Source organism: Drosophila grimshawi, unplaced genomic scaffold, assembly GCF_018153295.1.
Source record: "Drosophila grimshawi isolate 15287-2541.00 unplaced genomic scaffold, ASM1815329v1 contig_311, whole genome shotgun sequence".
In the NCBI taxonomy this organism is placed as follows: domain Eukaryota; kingdom Metazoa; phylum Arthropoda; class Insecta; order Diptera; family Drosophilidae; genus Drosophila; species Drosophila grimshawi.
Genome location: NW_025063098.1, coordinates 11,586,180 through 11,603,528, shown reverse-complemented (window position 1 = coordinate 11,603,528; position 17,349 = coordinate 11,586,180). Strand labels below are relative to the sequence as shown.

The window sequence follows — 17,349 nt, the reverse complement described above, 5'->3', positions numbered from 1 at the left end:
AATTGCGCATTCAATGCAAACACATGCAAAGTAAATGCAGAGTGCTGGGCGCTAAAAATGGGTGCAGAGCAAGGAAGATCACCGCATAATAGATACCCTCACAAGCGAAAATATTGCTAAAGCTAAGGAAATCTAGTCAGACGCATATACGAGTATATACCTTAATGCAAAAAAAAAAACCTTGAGCAGTTATAAAGAGCACCGAATCGTATTTGTATACCTTCTTAGTAAACACCACTTCCAAGTAAATACATACTAGAATGCCTTACATGACATCATCAATGTTCTATACACTTTTAAAAATTACTGATAAAGAAGAGAGAAACGTTGTACAATTCTGTAATCAATCATAATCATATTTTCAACAAAGCCTAATAGCACGAACCAGGAATATAAATACTGGCATTATAAAGAAAATGTATTCTTGATTTGTTAATCTTATCTTATGCTAAAATAGTGTGGAGATGGCAAAATTCAACAAAATACATTCCACGAATAGCCAAATAACGAAGTTAAATACCTACACTCATGACAAAATTTTGCATTGAAAACTAGAAAGTTTTTATGAAAACATCTATCTATAAAAAAGTATTAAAAGTATGGCAAATTTCTAAAATTCAGGGCGATTTGATTTTCTGAAAATTTCAATATACATATACTGAATTCGCGACTGTAATCTAAGGCTATTGCGTATATAGGTAATAACATCCACACAAAACAATAAATAATTATTAGATCCCAATTTTATAATCAAAGGCTCATCTGATGTTATGTCTAACTTATGAGTCTATATGTAAAATTACTAAAACAGGGGACTTGCATATATATATGCTACATACATTGTATATGTAGCATTAGTCAGATCAGCTTATACATATTGTTCGTGCCTAAAAGTAGGCATTTGCATTGACCTCAAATGGAATGGAGTATAGGCACACACGGGCGGCGTAAGTGGGCGTGACACATGCCGAAGCAGAACAACTCACCAAGCAATTTTGGTGACTGTAGCTTTAAAATTGTGGGAGATATATGGATTTATCGATTTGATCGATTTCCAAGCCCCCTGGTAGACATAGCACTCCAATTTTTAGACTTTGTTTGACGCGGCCATAGGCCAGTATGTGTTCCAAATTTCACGTCTCGACTTTTAAGGTTTTGAAGCAATTATCATGTGTCTGAACACTGTGCACAAGTATGTAAGCGGCAGAAGTAAGCCACTCCGACCACATGAAATATATACTCTTGAGCCGAGTCGATTCAGCCACGTTTGCTTGTCCGATTCAGAGAAGTCAAAGTTTGAATATAAGATCTTGTATACCATTTGCAGATCAAGTTTTAGTGTTTTTTTTTTAGCAATACATTCTTTTCCTTCCGAAATATAGATGATCGATTAGTGGTTGTAATAAAAGCCTAATCTCTTAAAGGTAAATCTCTTACGGATAATCTCTTTAATTAGGAATGGGATATTTGTATTCAAGAAATCGAATACACATATGCGACTAGTTTTCGGTTGTGTGGTCAGCTTATCGATTACTTTGCACCTCTCACGTGACCAGCCACGTGACTGAGAAACAAAATAATTTTTATTGTTTTTTCATTCGCTCGCATAATTTAATCGAGAGAACGCCTTGAGACATACACACAGTGCCCGCTCGAGCGTTGACATTTTAATGACGTATTCCGAATGCTGCTGCATTGCATTGCATTGCAGACTATCTGCCGTAAATTGCATTTGATTTGCTCATGTGCGCAGCTGATGAGTACATTAGAGCAAAGACAGACTCATTGAAATATGCTGGTCTACGTGACTCTTTTCACGTATTAAATTTTGTGCTCTATATTGTTTATAAATTAAATTGCATTTGATTTGCTCATAGCCAATTGTGCGCAGCTGATGAGTGCATTAGAACAAAGACAGACTCATTGAAATATGCTGGTCTACGTGACTCTTTTCACGTATTAAATTTTGTGCTCTATATTGTTTATGGATGTGATTTTGGTTAATACACCCATTTGATTATAATGTGGCCCTCATAAGTGAGTCGCATTAAAGTGTGATACTCATTTTACCCAGGTGTTCTTATCTTAAATCACTTGACAACTGTGATAGAAATTTTATTCAGTTGTGACGTGTCTACATAAATTTACTGGATTCCTCAATGCGATTTCCAAGTCGCGGCAAGTTTTGGAGCCTTATGAATCATAATCGAATTCTAGCGCTAAACTGCTATATGCCAACAAAATATTCTATGTAGAACGCATTTAGACGCACGTATCCTCGATGCCAATTTTTCTTTGTTCGTTTGTTTGTTGGTAAAGCATCATATATAATATATAGGTTAGGGGAAGTTATTAAGGCTAAATGATATCATACTAAGTGTTAACATCCTTATTTAAGTTTTTATACGCCTAATATGTTACTTTTCTAAGACTGCCGAAATAAGATTTGACCTGTATTTTGGATAAGATTTCAGTTTTTGACTAATTTTAGTTAATTAATAAATATTTTAATGAAAACTGAAGTTTCCTTTTCAAACGTGATATAACATAAAACAAATTGACATTTAAACATTTTGCGTTTGTTTCTTTGTTTAAACTTTATAGCACTTTAAAATTTTTGCTAGACACTGCCGAAATAAGCTGCGGGACACTGTATATTTCAGCAAGTTGAGTTTTGCGCATGTATTCAATGGCTTACTCACATGCACATTCGTAAATATTTAACTATGTATTTCTCAGAGGCTATGGGAGGCTACTTAACTATGTATTCTTATCTGTAGCTGAGTAGCTGAGTAACTGATTATTTTTATTTTGTTCGGTAAGTGCTCAAAGCTGACAGCATATGGTTAGCGTTTGGTCAGCCGTTCGATTCTCTTTAAGCAAACTACTCTTGTCATATTGCATTATATCTACACTAAATAAAATTCTTTAATTGCTATTCTGCGTTGCTGTAACTTACTTCAATTTATAAAGCGCGAATAGAACCGCGTACTGTAATAGATGAGCTTGAATTGCTATTCTTATATAATAACGTTTAGCTTAATCGAAATTGTTAGAAGCAACCAAGTTTTACGCTTTTTTAATATTCAAATTTTATTAATTAATTCAAATTGAATTATTCAATTTGTTTGAAACTCGCGCCAAATGAAAATCATCAGCCCTTAAGAGATTGGCAACACTTTTTCTTTAATAACTTTTGGTCGGAATTCATTCAAATAAACTATCGATAGAACCGATAGTTCGGAGTCACTATCAGCTGCTTGTTGCTGGCCAGTGCTGTGAAATGCATTTGTTGTTGTTTTATAATCGTTCAGTTTGGTTTTTATTAAATTGGCTTTATTTTAAATAAAAATGATACGCAAATTGCATTGCCTACTGCGATTGCACAGCCCAGTCAACCGAACGGTCTACAGACAGCGAGCACCCACGCTCTTCACAAGAAGCTATGCAACAACGGACGATGCCAATCGAAATGCAAATGCAGATCCCAAGAGCAACAATAAAAGCAATAAGAGAGCTGGAACCACCAGCTCCTCAAAGAGCCTGCCCGCCATACGGAATCCGTTTGCTGCTGCGCAAGACAAGACGAAGAATACCTACCTGACGATGGTGGAAATCTTTGAAGAGCGAGATGTGCACCGTCGAAACCATGTGGAGTTCATATATGCGGCACTGAAGCATATGCCCGATTTTAATGTGGAACACGATCTGGAAGTCTATAAGGCGTTGATAAATGTGATGCCCAAAGGGAAATTTATACCGACCAATTTGTTTCAGGCGGAATTCATGCACTATCCCAAACAGCAGCAATGTATAATTGATTTGCTCGAGCAGATGGAGGATTATGGCGTTATGCCCGACTATGAAATGGAAGCGATGCTGCTGAATGTGTTCGGCAACAAGGGACATCCGTTGCGCAAGTATTGGCGCATGATGTACTGGATGCCCAAGTTCAAGAACTTATCGCCATGGCCACTGCCCGACCCGGTGCCCGACGATACGCTAGAGATAGCTAAGCTGGCCGTGGAGCGCATGTGTACCGTGGACTTGCGTTCCAAAATCGATGTGTTCGAAACGAGGGAAATAAAGGACTCGCTGGACGACACATGGATTGTGAGCGGCATGAGCCCGGAACAGTCCAAGCTCTTGCGTGAGCATTCTCGTCAGAAGGCGCTCTACATTGAGGGTCCCTTTAACATCTGGATACGGAATCGACGCATCAATTACTTTACGTTGCGTGCCGATGCCGATGCCCAGTTCTTGGCGCAACTGGACGAGCGCCAGGTGGATGATGATGATGTCACGCAGATTGGTGTGCCATTCTTTGGACGCGCACCACCGCGCCGGCACAATCAGTTGGGTAAACTGCGCTCAGTTCACCAGCAAGATGATGGAACAATTTTCGCCATCTGTGCCACGGGCACCTCTACGAAAGACTCGCTGCTCTCGTGGATACGCCTGCTGGAGGCGCGTGGCTATGCGTCGCTTGGCGAAATACCCGTCCTCTTTAGATTCACATCCAGTGTGCCCGCCAAGGCGGAGGAAATCGAGGGCCCCGCCAACATGCCAGCGCAAACCAGTGATACCGCCAGCAGCCATAGGGAGGAGCACACTGAGACTGGCAGCAGGCCGTAGTGAATTATTTAAAATAAATTAATTGTTGAACCCAGAATTCATCATGTGGATCAGATTTTTGTACGGTCTAGTTTTTATTAAGTATGCGTAGGCAAAATTAAAATTCGTACAAGGTTTTCAAATTGCATTGTCTACAGATAAAGTTGTCTGTAATTGTTATATAGATCTGTATATGTGTTAATATAGAGGAGTTGAGCTTAAAAGAAAAATCACAGAACTCAAACTAAATGTAAAGAAGATCTGCTACAATTTTAGCGCATATCTGCGTATGCCGATCGAAATCACTAGAGTCTAATTGTAAGTAATATGTACATGTCTCAGTATGTCAGTATGTTATCCGCATTGAGATATATATTCATAATCTTTAATAAGTATTTAGCTGACCACTGGCCAATTGCAGAACCATATCGTCCATGGCATCTATGCTCCATTTTAACGAAGAAGAAATACTAGGTACTCTTTGTATATTTCGGCGCATCAATTTACTTCACGCGGGTCTTGTTAACGGGAAACACCTGGGTAACGACACCGATACCTTTGCTGGACATGCCCTCGCGGAAGAGTATGCGCATGCCGGGTCGCACGTACTCCGGATGCCCAACGAACTCAAACATGACAGAGGCGGAATCATTGGTGCCCAGTTTCTCGCCACCCATAATGCCACGGATAACAGCCGTCTGTCGGATGCTGCCAATGTGCACAGTGGTCTGAAAGCCCACATAAATGGCCGTCGCATGGAACAGCACCGATACCTTGGCCTGCAAAACCAAACAATCAAATATGGGTGAATCGGGTGTGTGTGTGTGTGTGTGTAAAATAGAGGACTAACCTGAAAGAAGTAGGTGCCGAAGGGGTCATCAATGTTGCCAGAGTCGCCCAATAGGACCATGCCGCTGCGCAGCGCTGGTAGCTCCTGGGTTGGCGTAAACGATAGCGAAGCACTTTGGCCAGCGCGCACCACTCGACAGGGTGCCTTATTGCGATGGATTGTGTGCACGCTAACGGCATGGAAACTTCCATCCGACAGTGGTCCAATTTTCATGGGCATATTTTCAGTGAGCACGCCCTGTACGAGCAGGCCGCCGACAACGGGTCCGACGTCGGTAACCCGAAAGATTTCATCAATCTGGAATTCGCAGGGCTCAAGCTCGAGGCGATCCTTTTCCGCATTGCTGATGCCCGGCGAGAGCACATAGAGAAATTTGGTGACTAGATTCAGACCGTTGCCAGTCACATTTGAGACACAAAATATGGGCACAATATTTTCCGAGACCTGATTGGAGCCAGCTGATATGGCCTCATCCGTATTGGTGACCACAAACGGCACCTTGCGGCACCCAATATTTGTGAGTAATGTGCGCAACTCCTGCACTGTGGCATCGGGTGATGTAATATCCGTTTTGGTGATCAATATAAAGAAGGGCATATCGAGAGCACGCACTATGGCCAGATGCTCCTCTGTGGTGTCGTTGCAGCCACTGCCAGCGGACACCACGAGCATGGCATAATGTGGCGAGTAACCGCTCAGAGCTTGCACTGTGGTGCGCATATAGCGACGATGGCCAGCTAGGTCCATGAAGGTGACCAGCTTTGTGGATCGATCGCTTATCTCCTCGGCAGTCATCATTTCATTGTATTTGTAGTTGACCACATTGCCCAAGGCGTCGAATCCCAATGTTTCATGCGAGATGCAAGAGGTGCGACCTGAGCGGAGAATTGAATTAGTGTCTGCATAAATGATGTGAGTTTATTTTATACCCGACTGAATCTCGTGCATGTGCCGAAACATATTCAGACGCGCACGTCCGTGTCCATTGTCCAGTTCATCCTGGGTGAGAACACCCAGCAGCGTGGATTTGCCAGCATCGGCACCACCCAGAACCGCGACGCGTATCTCAATATTGTGCTGATCATCGGGTATCTTGCGCACCAGGACCTCGGCAACGGAACGCCGGACGGGAATTATTTTGCGCCTGAGCACCGATGTGCTGGCGCCCAAATGATGAGCCATCTGTTTGAGCGTGGTGAGTGAAGCGTTCATGTCCTTGTCATTGAGGCCCTGCAGATGGCCCGCATCGGAGACTCCAATCTCGTAGATGGCTTCGCCTTGGCCCTCGCGCAGGCGCCACTTCATTTGCGTGACCAAATGCTCGAAACGCTGCTTTGAGGGATTCACCAACTTCAGCTTGTACTCCACATTGCCCAACTGTGGCTCTGGCGGCAGAATGCCCTGCTCAAAGTCAAAAATGAGATTGCTTTTGACATTATTGCTTAGGTTGTTATTGCTAATATTATTGCTCTCATTAACATTGCCGTCCACTTCATATTCGCTGCTACCGCTGCTGTTGCCATTCAGCTCCTGCTCCTCATCGAAGCCATCGTCCGGCTGATTTGGATCAAATAAGCTCAGAAACGATTCCATTGCTTCTCTGCTAACTGTTAACAAAACAAAAAAATAAGTGAAATAAAGAATGGATCACATCATAATTTTTGTAAACATTTTCGAGCAAGTGCGCCATTAAACGTATACATTATATTTTTGGCATGGCCTCTTTTGCTTGCAACGACCTTGAAACGCTTGTTTATGTTTGGGGTTGCGCCACTGCATAGCTTATACAAACAATCGAAACAATCACAAGTTGATGTTCTAATTTAAATTCTACATTCTGCATTCTGCATATGCCACATATATAAATAATATTCTCATCGAACTTAAGCAAAAGAAACTTGAAAATGAAGCGCCTTATTTTGCTAAATCACAACCTTTTCCGTTATGTTCCGTTGTTGTTGTGCGCTGGGCGCCGATTGTGTCACTGGCACGAAACAAAATCGATTTTGGGGACGCTGGCGCTTTGGCCCTGTGTCTACATACACATGTACTCACAATCACACTCACACACACACACACACATGCATATATATACACGGGTGAATACACGCATATGTAGTTTATTTGGCCAACTTGCTTTTGCTCCGCTTCGCATCTTGCATGTACTTTGGTGCTTTTTGTTTTCAGCTGCCTTTCGATTTTGTTTATAACTTGTTCTGCTCTGTGGCAATCACACGAACACAAGCAAACGCGCTAACCAAATATTTATGAAGAGCTTTCTACTTCCTGTGCCCTACAAAATCGGCATATGTCACTGCTGCTCAACCTCATTCATTCGTTCGTGCTTAGCAGCGAGCAGCTGAGCAGCGTATTCAGAAGTCAGATAAATTGAGGCACAAGACGCTCATTATTGTCCCGTGTTTTGTGTGTGCTTTTCGCATTTTGACTTTGTTGGCACTGCTTCTTCTGGGTTTTCTATACAAATCGCAAGCGATGTGTGTCTGTATTTGTTTTGATCAGCTGGCGACGCTGAATGAAAAAATCTGATAATAAATATGTGCTTCTGGCGTTTTTATTTTATTGTTTTAATTTTTTTGTTAGAGAAAGCTTTCGATTGGAATTACGTGCAAATATGTGCAAATGTATGCGATTACGTGTCAACTGCATATAATAATAATAATAATTACAAATCACAGACATGTTGTACAGAACATAAATAATACATTTTTACACAACTTAAAAATAAATATGTAATAAAATTGTGCATGCTATGGTGGTCGTTTTGTCGAGCCCCTATTCGAAATTCGTATTTTATTTCATCAGACTTACATTTCGCAATTAATGGTAAGTTGTCTTGAGCAAAACCAGTTGAATCAATTAGGTGCATTGGATTTGCATTGAGTAATAATGCACTTAGATTACATGAGACGATTTGTGTTGACTGATATGGTCACTTCACGCAAATTACACTTCGACCGCCATTGGACACAATGCACTTATTGTAAACAAGAATTTTGAAATTTGGTGCCAAGAAACGCATAAAAATCAGACCTTTTACTTTTATTCCCACATTATTGTTTGTAAATAAGCTTGTATTGCCCGTGTGGGCAAACGAAATGTAGAAGCTAACATGAGATGGTAAGCGCACTCCCTCTTTTTAATTCAATTTGTTTTCGTTAAAATCATCGATAAGAAATCAGCTGTGATGTTCGAAATATCGATAACAAACAAACATAGCACCACTAGACGTTTGAATTTATTAGGTAAAATATAATTTTGATGTTGTTTATGATTTAATTAAGTACATTAATTACATCTTATACATGAAACTGATTGTATTATCGAGTGTTATATATCGCTCACATGTGAGTGATAAATCTTAACAGAGTCCCCGATTACGTTAAAAATCAAAAATTGAAATTGGCTGACAAATATGTAAAAAGAAAACGTTTTAAAAAAATAAAAGTTTTATGATCGATCACCCTGTAAATAACCAACGTCGTGTTGACCACATGACGTTTATCAATTTAAGTTTAATTAAAATTCATTAACCCGCCAAGATGGATTTTGCCATTCACCAGAACATCAATAAATCTGTGTAGGCTTCCACTTTGAATGGCAGGGCCGTAAAGTAAACTGACGACAATTTAAATACCTGTTGAGCAGGAATCCCATTTCTTTTTGGGTCGTCGTCAAACAAGGAGCACATTTATTAGTCGAGATGCTTACAGTATATCGTGGAACCATTGTGCACACCAAATCTTTCAATGAATTTGAATCACTTAAGCAAGGCTTTGTTGCTGTCGAAAATGGAAAGGTATGAAAAGGCACATGGCTGGCAAAATGGATTATTGAAAATTCATTTTCCTTGATGATGTGGCATTCATTATGATAATTTCCATTTAGATAATTGGCGTTGGCGATGACTACGAGGATTGGTTGTCCACCACGAAAATCGACCGCACAACGTTGTCTGAGGTGCTGCTCACGGAGTTTCAGTTTCTCTCTCCCGGATTTTGTGATGGTCACATTCATGCACCACAATACGCCCAAATTGGCCTGGGATTGAGTGTGCCGCTTCTCGACTGGCTCAATAAGTATACCTTTCCAACTGAAGCTAAATATGTTGATCAAGAATTTGCCTTGGGAATCTATAAGAGTGTTGTCGTAAGTCGAATAACAATTATCATATTAAATATGATTGCTTTTATTCCTTATCAGCTTTTCATCATACACACACACACACACACACTTACATACGCATACGTTAACGATAACGATTTGCTCACTGATCTTTGGGCTCTCACTCTCAATTTCACACACAAACATCACATACACATAAGCCAGTTGATAACATGATACTCTTTAGGAAGCGACACTGCGTTGCGGCACCACTTTGGCCTCTTATTTCGCTACCAACAACTTAGAGTCCACACTGATCTTAGCTCGGGAAGCGGCACGTCAAGGTCAGCGTGCACTGATTGGCAAGGTCTGCTCCAATTGCAACAGTCCCGATTTCTATGTGTAAGTGTGTCCTTTGACAAAATCAATGATCAATTAATTCATAATTAATAATTCTCACATGCAGGGAAACAACTGACGAATCGGTGAAGGGAACGCAGTCGTTCGTGAAAGCAATCCGTGAGCTGAATAACCCTCTGGTCCTGCCAACAATAACGCCACGTTTTGCGCTTAGCTGCAGCAAGGAGCTACTACGGGAATTGGGTAATATTGCTAAGAGCAATGATGTCCATGTGCAGAGCCACATTAGCGAAAATCTTCAGGAGATTAAGGTGGTGAAGGACATATTTAAAACTAGCTATGCCGGAGCCTATGACGAGGCCGGTTTGTTGACCAAAAAGGTTTGTTCGATTCCCCTCTAAAAGCCTAAAGTACTAATGTGTGTCTGTAACGCAGACTGTCATGGCGCATGGTGTGCATCTGGAGGATGATGAGATTGCTCTGCTCAGGGAGCGTGGCACATCCATTATACATTGTCCAGCTTCCAACACAAATTTGAATTCGGGTCTATGCGATGTGCAACGCCTAATCAATGCAGGAATAAGTGTTGGCTTGGGAACTGATGTTTCTGGTGGCAATTCCGTATCGATACTGCATGCCTTGAATCGCGCTTTAGACGTGTCCAAGCATTTAGACTTTTTCAATAAGCAGGATATTTTCGGTACGGGCCCAGCGAAAACTCCAAATAGAGACTACCAGCAGTTGTCGTACAAGCAGGCATTTTATTTGGCCACCTTGGGTGGTGCTAAAGCATTGTCTTTGGACCACATCACTGGTAACTTTGCTGTCGGCAAGGAGTTTGATGCACTTCTGGTGGACGTTAGCATTCTGGAGAAACCACATCGTACACTAACTGTTGACGAGCTGGTGGAGAAATTCATATTTACGGGTGACGATCGCAATATTACCGCCGTATTTGTGGCTGGCAAGTGTGTCAAAGGATCAAAATGGGAAACCAATTAAGAAAACATTTGTTTGCTAACAGTACCATTTCGCATAGAAATGCATAGAGAATTTATTACATATATTTTTCAGTGTATGTCTGGATCGATTTTAAATGCTGAAAATTAAACAATTTTGGGGTAACAGTAAATCAAGCGTTTTTCATCCTATTTAGTACCGTTGGATTGGTCTACCATACATATAATTTCATTTTAAACATCATATATATTTATATATATTTCAATTATATAAACTTATGCACTTTTCATTTTTGCGTAGGCGTGTATCTTAATCACATATTGGGTTGGGACCAGGTCATATTTGTTGTAAACGCCAATTACAATTGAGCTGTTTTCGAATTGAGTATATCAAACTGATTGTTACACAAATCATGCACAGTTGAATCTGAATTAGTATTCTGTAGAGATATCGACCATACTGATCAGATTCCTTAAATATTGTAATCAGCCTCTACTGTACATTCTTAATATATTGAATATGGGGAGTTTATTTTGATGTGCTCATAAGCAATATAGTTTTTGTGCAATTTTGGGAATGTGGGCGCGACTATGCTTTAATTACAAAATTAAGTAAATTGTCCATAAATATTTTAGAATTTGAAATTGGGTTCATCTTGGGCTAACTAAAATGTGTATGCATGTATAATGCAGCATACACAAATACTTTCACTTTACACATTAAAGCTTACTCTTACATGGCTTTACACTAGTTTCAGCTAATAGAAGGAAATTTAAAACTATATAATATATATGTACTATATATGGTTACACATAGCTTTAGGACACAATTTAAGCATTGAACATGTTTTGCTGTGTGGCATCGTTCTCGAAATCCGTCCAAGCATTATTTAATTCCATAAATATGAGTTTGGCGATTTCTTCGTGCTCGGTGCCATTATGCTGTAAAGATTTACATTAAATAAAGCAAACTCTTAGACAACAATTTAGAAATCAGACCTTATCCGGATGCACGGCTAGACAGGCGCGTCGATAGGCCTTCTTAACCTCAGCCGGAGTGACCATGGTTGACATTTCGCAGCGTTTCCACTTGGCATTCTCCCAGAGCACCGTGTGCATGGAGCAGAGCAGGGCGCGTATATTGTTCTTCTTGCCATCGGTCTGTAAGGTCATACAAAACCTAGATACATTATCTATTATTTATAAGTTTGTTTTACTTACCCATTCCATTATGATCACTTTCTTGGGATCCATATCTTTGACCAGCTCCTCCTTGCGCATTTCATTGATGGAACGCGGACCATGATGCATTTTGCTTCCAAATGAGTAGCCTTGCTGTCCGAGAATATCACCAAAAATGTCTGAACTCTTCGTGCCACCAGCACCCGACTGTTGCGATGTTTTCGGCGCATCGAAGTGGGTGCGGCTGTAGTCAGGTCGAGAGGATGCCCCTTGTGATTGTGATTGCGGCTGCGGAGGCGTCCTGGCAAATGCGGGCTGTGCCTGTGCCTGCGGCTGAGGTTTTGGCTGTGCCTGAGGCTGAGTCTGTGGTTGACTTGGTGTCGTCTTGTGCGTGGGACTGGAAAACTGCGTTGTCTGTGGACTGTGGCCAACGGGCGTGCTGCCCGCCGATTTGGCACCAAGTGTGCTCCGGTTAAAGTTAATATTTAGATCTGATGCCAGGTTGGCAATGTCAGCAAACGGATCTAATGGTTTTTGGGGTTGCGTGGGTGATGGTTCCTTTGTGGGTGCAGCTGGCGTGGTCACAAAGGTGGGTACTGCGCTTACAAATGGCGGCCGGTTTGCGCCAGTTGTTGGTTTCAGATTTGGGGTGCCCATACCGCCGCTCTGATCAATAGAGCCAAATATGTCAAAGAGATCAGCATTAATTTTGGGCTGGGGTCCCGCGTGCGGTGGTGGCAGCACATCCGGTATGGGTGCCGATCCAATGCCTGTGGAATCATCATCCCCAAAAGCGCCTAACAGATCGAAGCTGGCATCCGAGCTGGGCATGGCGCTGGCCAGCGGATCAGAAGCAGCAGATGCGGCGCCAGCACTGGGTTGCTGATTCAAATTGAGCAAATCTATGGGCGGTGAGGGCTCCGGCATGGTTGCCGGTGCATCATGAGCAATTTCAGTGACATCCGGTAGCACCAGCGGAGAGTTCGAACGTTCGGGCTTCTTAACTTGTGGCGTCGGTGAGGATCGCAAACTAGGCTTAGTTACTGCAGAGCGAACACGATTATTAATATAAACAATTAATAGTGTGTGAATGTGAATTCAGTCTTACCAAAATTATCCAGCATCTCGACATACTCCAAATCGGAGCTAAAGAGATTTTGGGCAGCGCGCTTGGATTTGGCTGGAAGCCATGGTGGCTTGTGGCTGGGCGGAGTTTCTGTTTCCGTTACGCTCAACGATAGCGACACACAAAAGCTTTGTGGCACCTGCTCTGGATCCGGCAAATCATCAAGATCAAGAGCATTGAAGGTGATCAGAGTTTCTGGCTCGGGTACAAAGCCCGTATTGATCTGAAACTGGCAAATCTTCAGCCCCTGTGGACGCACCATACCCTTCAGGGCGTTGCGCGCATGGTACAATACAATGGTCAAATCTCCGCAAACCGTTAAGTTAATGGGCAGTACAATTTTTCCGGGTCCAGCGAGATGCAGCCTATAATAGATCAATTCACAATCATTTAATATGAAGAAGAAAATTAACAAGAAAGTTAAAGACGCACCGCATTTTTTCGTAATCTTGCAACGTCGAAAGCAACATTTTCTCGTTGCAATAAACCTCCATATAAATGCGGCATCCATCGCGAGCTTTGGTCATGCGTGGCACCGGCTGACAGCTGAGGGAAACAAGATTGAAGTTCTTGTAGTGCGGCAGCAGTGGAATCGGACGCAGTATGTCGCCAAAATAGTAGAGATAACGAAACTCAGAGGCCCGCAAATTGATGGTGTGTCGCTTAACAGCAAACACCTGCACCGCATCCTCGGGTTCGTGCAGCAGACCGGCGTACATGAGTAGGGCACAAATGACAGTGGCAGCTGTGCAGCCGCCAGAGTCACCGGTTTGGACAATCACAACAGATTTGGGATCTGCATTGAGGAAGTTGTACATGTCCGCTGACACAGTGAAGAGACCCTGCAATACGTTAGCCATTCAATATATAGCCATGAAAATAATTAGGAATTTGCACACTTACCTGAAGATTGGGCGCATGCGCCTGCGGGCAACCGTACACGGAGCCAGCCTCAACAGTACGCACAGGCGGCGGCAGACGCGGCACAGTTCGGGAACCAAAATTATAAATGCTTATCTTTTGCGGTGAGAATCGACTCTCCAACGACAAACGCACATCCTCAATGTTGTTTGTTTTGTATGTGGACTCAAAGCCATCGGATGGACAGGGCATGACCAGGATGCGTGACGTGATGTGACTAATGTCCAGATCGTTGCGTGCAATTGATTGCTGCATCGTTTGCATCACCTTGGTCGAGGTGTCCTTCAGGTTCTTGAACAGGGTGCCGGCCCCGCCCCGCAGTGAAGAAAAGAGGCTACCATTGCCATGGCTGGTCGCAGCACTTGCAGTAGTTTGTGGCATAGCCGCAGACGGCATGGGAGTCGCCGTCGGATTTGGATTGTCGCAATAGAATTCTGAATTGCTCGTTTCGGGCAGGCTTCTCGCTGGGCTCTCAGCTGGCGACGTTTCTATCGGCAGGCCGCGCAAATCCAACGGTCCCTTTAGCGACCAGTTGTTCGTCTCGGCAACGGCTGCCAAGCGCTCCAGTACCATTGAGATGTCAAAACGCTCAGCCGGATTCACTTTAAAGCACCCTTTTATAATTTCACGAAAGCAATGATACCGAGAATCTGGCGGTAGCATATAGTTGGCATTGATAATCCGCAGCTTGCCACCATCTTCATAGGGATGCTTCTGATAGCACAGGAAATACAATATGCAGCCTAATGCCCAAATATCGGCCTTTGGACCGATTGGATAGTTCGACCAGGTATCCAGCATTTCAGGTGCTCGATACATGGGTGTTGTGACTGTATTGAGCTGATCCTCGAGCATGTTCCGTTGATGTGCGCTCCATTCAAACGTGGGCTCAAGCAACTCCTTGCTGGCCGAGCCAAAGTCGCAAAGTTTAATTTGCTTATCATTGCCAATTAGAAAATTTTCAATCTGTCGATGAGATAAATCGAGATTTGGTTAGCTTCAACTGCATAGTTAAAATGAATAGGCAATACTTCCGAACTATTCTCACGAGATTAGTAAGTGATTGGATTGCCAATTGTGTGCAATTAAAATTTGAATGAATACCTTTATATCACGATGTGCTATCGGCGGTGATTGTGTGTGCATGTGGGCAACGGCACGGGCCATTTGATAGAAGATGCGCAGGATGACGGGTGGATCGAGTGATGTATTGTCCACTCTAAAGCAGTCCACCAACGAGCCGCCTATGGAATTATATGTGTTAAGAAGATGAGATTTCTTAAACAGGTAACAGCAACTCCATCACTTACCCTTGCACAGTTCAGTCAGCAGCAAGAATTGGGCACCCTGTGGCGGCGTTGGGGCGATGCAGTTGGAGCCGATGCATGTGACAATGTTGCCATGTCCGGATAGTTGCTTGTGCACGCTAATCTCGTTGTTGATGGCACGACAGGCCGACTGATCGGCGGCGATCAAGCGCTTGAGGGCGTATTCAGCGCCAGTTTTTACATCTTGTGCGACATAAACAAAGGCATACCCGCCTGCAAAAACAAAAAATATATAAAAGGGGAAGTTGATAACGGGCACTGATAAGCGGGTTTGTTCATTTCAGTAATGCCCCAAACACATTAAAGTAATTAAACAGATATTCGTTGTGAATCCAATGGAAATTTGTAGATTTTGATTGCGTATGTATGTGCGTGTGCGTGTGTAAGTTTGCTTGAGTGAGGCAACATGACTCATGAGGTCAGAGAACGGGAAAAGAACATTTGAACTTCAACAACAAGTTGGGCACCAATACTAACACAAAGTCTACACGACTTATTTGTGCACATCTCATTCTCAATTCTCGTTAACAAAGCAACAAGTTTTCCATTCTGTTTCAATGTGAAAATCATGAAAGCGTAAACAAAGAGCTAGTAGCTGATATGACTGTGGTGTCATTGTCACCAGCTTTGGCTGCAAATATCATTTGATATGACAAATTGATTTTGACGAATACACCAATTTGTTTCATTATTTCAGTTCCTATTGATTTGCAAGCGTTAAGAGCATTGATTTATTTTGATGTAATTTGCTTGTATTCTTCTACCTTCGGCTATGACACATTTCGTGCGCAGCTTTTGGCCAGATATTTCCACGAATTGGCCAACGTAATCATTGTCCAGGCTGCCACTGTTGACTGTGGCACTGCTAGCACCTCCTCCTCCTCCGCTGCCACCTGCATCGTCTGAGCTCGATGTGGTGGTGTTAAAATAGTTGAAGTTCAGCGACTTGAAGAAATCGCCCATATTATTGTGACTAACGATAGTTTATAATAATGTAAACTGATTTTATTGCGAAACCGCGAGCTAATTGTATGGATTGTGTTAATTTAACCGAGTTTATACATTTTCGCTGCGGACACAACAAAAATTGCTGCGTTGGTTTGGTATTTAATTGTTCTGTTCTGGTATTTTTTGCTGAGTTGGACGGACATAAATGGTCAGCTGTTTGTCTAACATAGGGCTTAACAGCTGCAATAATTTAACATTTGCTGTACTGTAACTTTCAGCGATTTAACAAATTGCTGTTACAAAATTAAAAGTTTTTGTGGAAATAACTTTTGAATTTTATTTTTGAAATAAAAACCATTTAAGAAAATGATTGGATTTCAGGATAATACGCCATTTATGATACTACGTTAATTTTTTACGAATTCGGAATAACAAAACTAGCAGTTTGCTTTAGCACAACTTGCTTGAGGAATAATATCTGTTGAATTTCAACTTGAACATTTTAGCATATCTTATTTAAATATTTCAACTAGACTGTTACATTAACCGACTGATCTGATAGGTGCGGAGTAGCCGTTAAGTGTGGAGTAATTATGTTAAAGTTGGGGAACTTCTGTTAAGTGTATAAGAAGTTAAATTCAAAATCAATCCGTATATTAAAATATTTTTAATGTTGTTTTTAGCTATATTCTTTTGATATTTTGCTTTCCTTAAATTTGGGTATTATATGTACAAATCAGCCAAACTTATTCCGAAATGTTTTTAAAATTTGTTTTTAATTAGAGGTGCTTGACCTAAGTCCTTCAAATTATATTTTCTGTTCATAACTATGTTTTCACCGAAAAACATACGGGTGGAAGCCCCTATAAAAATCCAAATTTAGCCAAGACATAGGTTATACACATGTACCATGTATCTATACTTTTATACATACATAAA

The 17,349-nt window shown here is 41.8% G+C and overlaps 4 protein-coding genes across 5 annotated transcripts; 2 read left to right on the top strand and 2 right to left on the bottom strand.

Annotated features, from left to right (window-relative positions):
• The first annotated feature begins 3,267 nt into the window (after positions 1-3,267).
• LOC6564088 (evolutionarily conserved signaling intermediate in Toll pathway, mitochondrial) lies at positions 3,268-4,672 on the top strand. Its single transcript, XM_001989565.3, has one exon. It carries the CDS (start codon positions 3,352-3,354, stop codon positions 4,633-4,635), a length of 1,284 nt encoding a protein of 427 aa, XP_001989601.2. The 5' UTR covers positions 3,268-3,351; the 3' UTR covers positions 4,636-4,672.
• Positions 4,673-8,591, bottom strand: LOC6564089 (GTP-binding protein 2). Of its 2 annotated transcripts, none has more exons than XM_032737422.2 (4): positions 8,294-8,591; positions 6,394-7,071; positions 5,465-6,339; positions 4,673-5,393 (listed from the first exon to the last, which is right to left on the bottom strand). In XM_032737422.2, exons 1-4 carry the CDS (start codon positions 8,349-8,351, stop codon positions 5,118-5,120), a joined length of 1,887 nt encoding a protein of 628 aa, XP_032593313.1. In that variant the 5' UTR covers positions 8,352-8,591; the 3' UTR covers positions 4,673-5,117. The 2 variants fall into 2 exon arrangements, with proteins under 2 accessions (XP_032593313.1, XP_001989602.1); XM_001989566.3 differs by lacking the exon at positions 8,294-8,591 and adding an exon at positions 7,399-7,455.
• A 523-nt stretch (positions 8,592-9,114) lies between these two features.
• Positions 9,115-11,078, top strand: LOC6564090 (guanine deaminase). Its single transcript, XM_001989567.2, has 5 exons — positions 9,115-9,281; positions 9,371-9,631; positions 9,834-9,988; positions 10,053-10,326; positions 10,382-11,078. Exons 1-5 carry the CDS (start codon positions 9,186-9,188, stop codon positions 10,946-10,948), a joined length of 1,353 nt encoding a protein of 450 aa, XP_001989603.1. The 5' UTR covers positions 9,115-9,185; the 3' UTR covers positions 10,949-11,078.
• Positions 11,079-11,673: 595 nt separating this feature from the next.
• On the bottom strand, positions 11,674-16,515 carry LOC6564091 (cyclin-G-associated kinase). The gene is made up of 9 exons (XM_001989568.3): positions 16,227-16,515; positions 15,445-15,675; positions 15,239-15,378; positions 14,117-15,100; positions 13,646-14,055; positions 13,196-13,578; positions 12,127-13,130; positions 11,905-12,066; positions 11,674-11,847 (listed from the first exon to the last, which is right to left on the bottom strand). Exons 1-9 carry the CDS (start codon positions 16,423-16,425, stop codon positions 11,737-11,739), a joined length of 3,624 nt encoding a protein of 1,207 aa, XP_001989604.1. The 5' UTR covers positions 16,426-16,515; the 3' UTR covers positions 11,674-11,736.
• Between the last annotated feature and the right edge of the window lie 834 nt (positions 16,516-17,349).

Bases quoted from the DNA above. Each gene is read 5' to 3' on its own strand.
- LOC6564088 (XM_001989565.3), top strand. From the start codon at position 3,352: ATGATACGCAAATTGCATTGCCTACTGCGATTGCACAGCCCAGTCAAC.
- LOC6564089 (XM_032737422.2), bottom strand. From the start codon at position 8,351: ATGCACCTAATTGATTCAACTGGTTTTGCTCAAGACAACTTACCATTA. The intron at 7,072-8,293 runs GTAAGTCTGATG...TTTTGTTAACAG, and splicing joins CTTACCATTAATTGCGAAAT to TTAGCAGAGAAGCAATGGAA. The intron at 5,394-5,464 runs GTTAGTCCTCTA...TTGGTTTTGCAG, and splicing joins TCGGCACCTACTTCTTTCAG to GCCAAGGTATCGGTGCTGTT.
- LOC6564090 (XM_001989567.2), top strand. From the start codon at position 9,186: ATGCTTACAGTATATCGTGGAACCATTGTGCACACCAAATCTTTCAAT. The intron at 9,632-9,833 runs GTAAGTCGAATA...GATACTCTTTAG, and splicing joins GAATCTATAAGAGTGTTGTC to GAAGCGACACTGCGTTGCGG. The intron at 9,989-10,052 runs GTAAGTGTGTCC...TCTCACATGCAG, and splicing joins AACAGTCCCGATTTCTATGT to GGAAACAACTGACGAATCGG.
- LOC6564091 (XM_001989568.3), bottom strand. From the start codon at position 16,425: ATGGGCGATTTCTTCAAGTCGCTGAACTTCAACTATTTTAACACCACC. The intron at 15,676-16,226 runs GTAGAAGAATAC...TTGTTTTTGCAG, and splicing joins GAAATGTGTCATAGCCGAAG to GCGGGTATGCCTTTGTTTAT. The intron at 11,848-11,904 runs GTCTGATTTCTA...AAATCTTTACAG, and splicing joins TAGCCGTGCATCCGGATAAG to CATAATGGCACCGAGCACGA.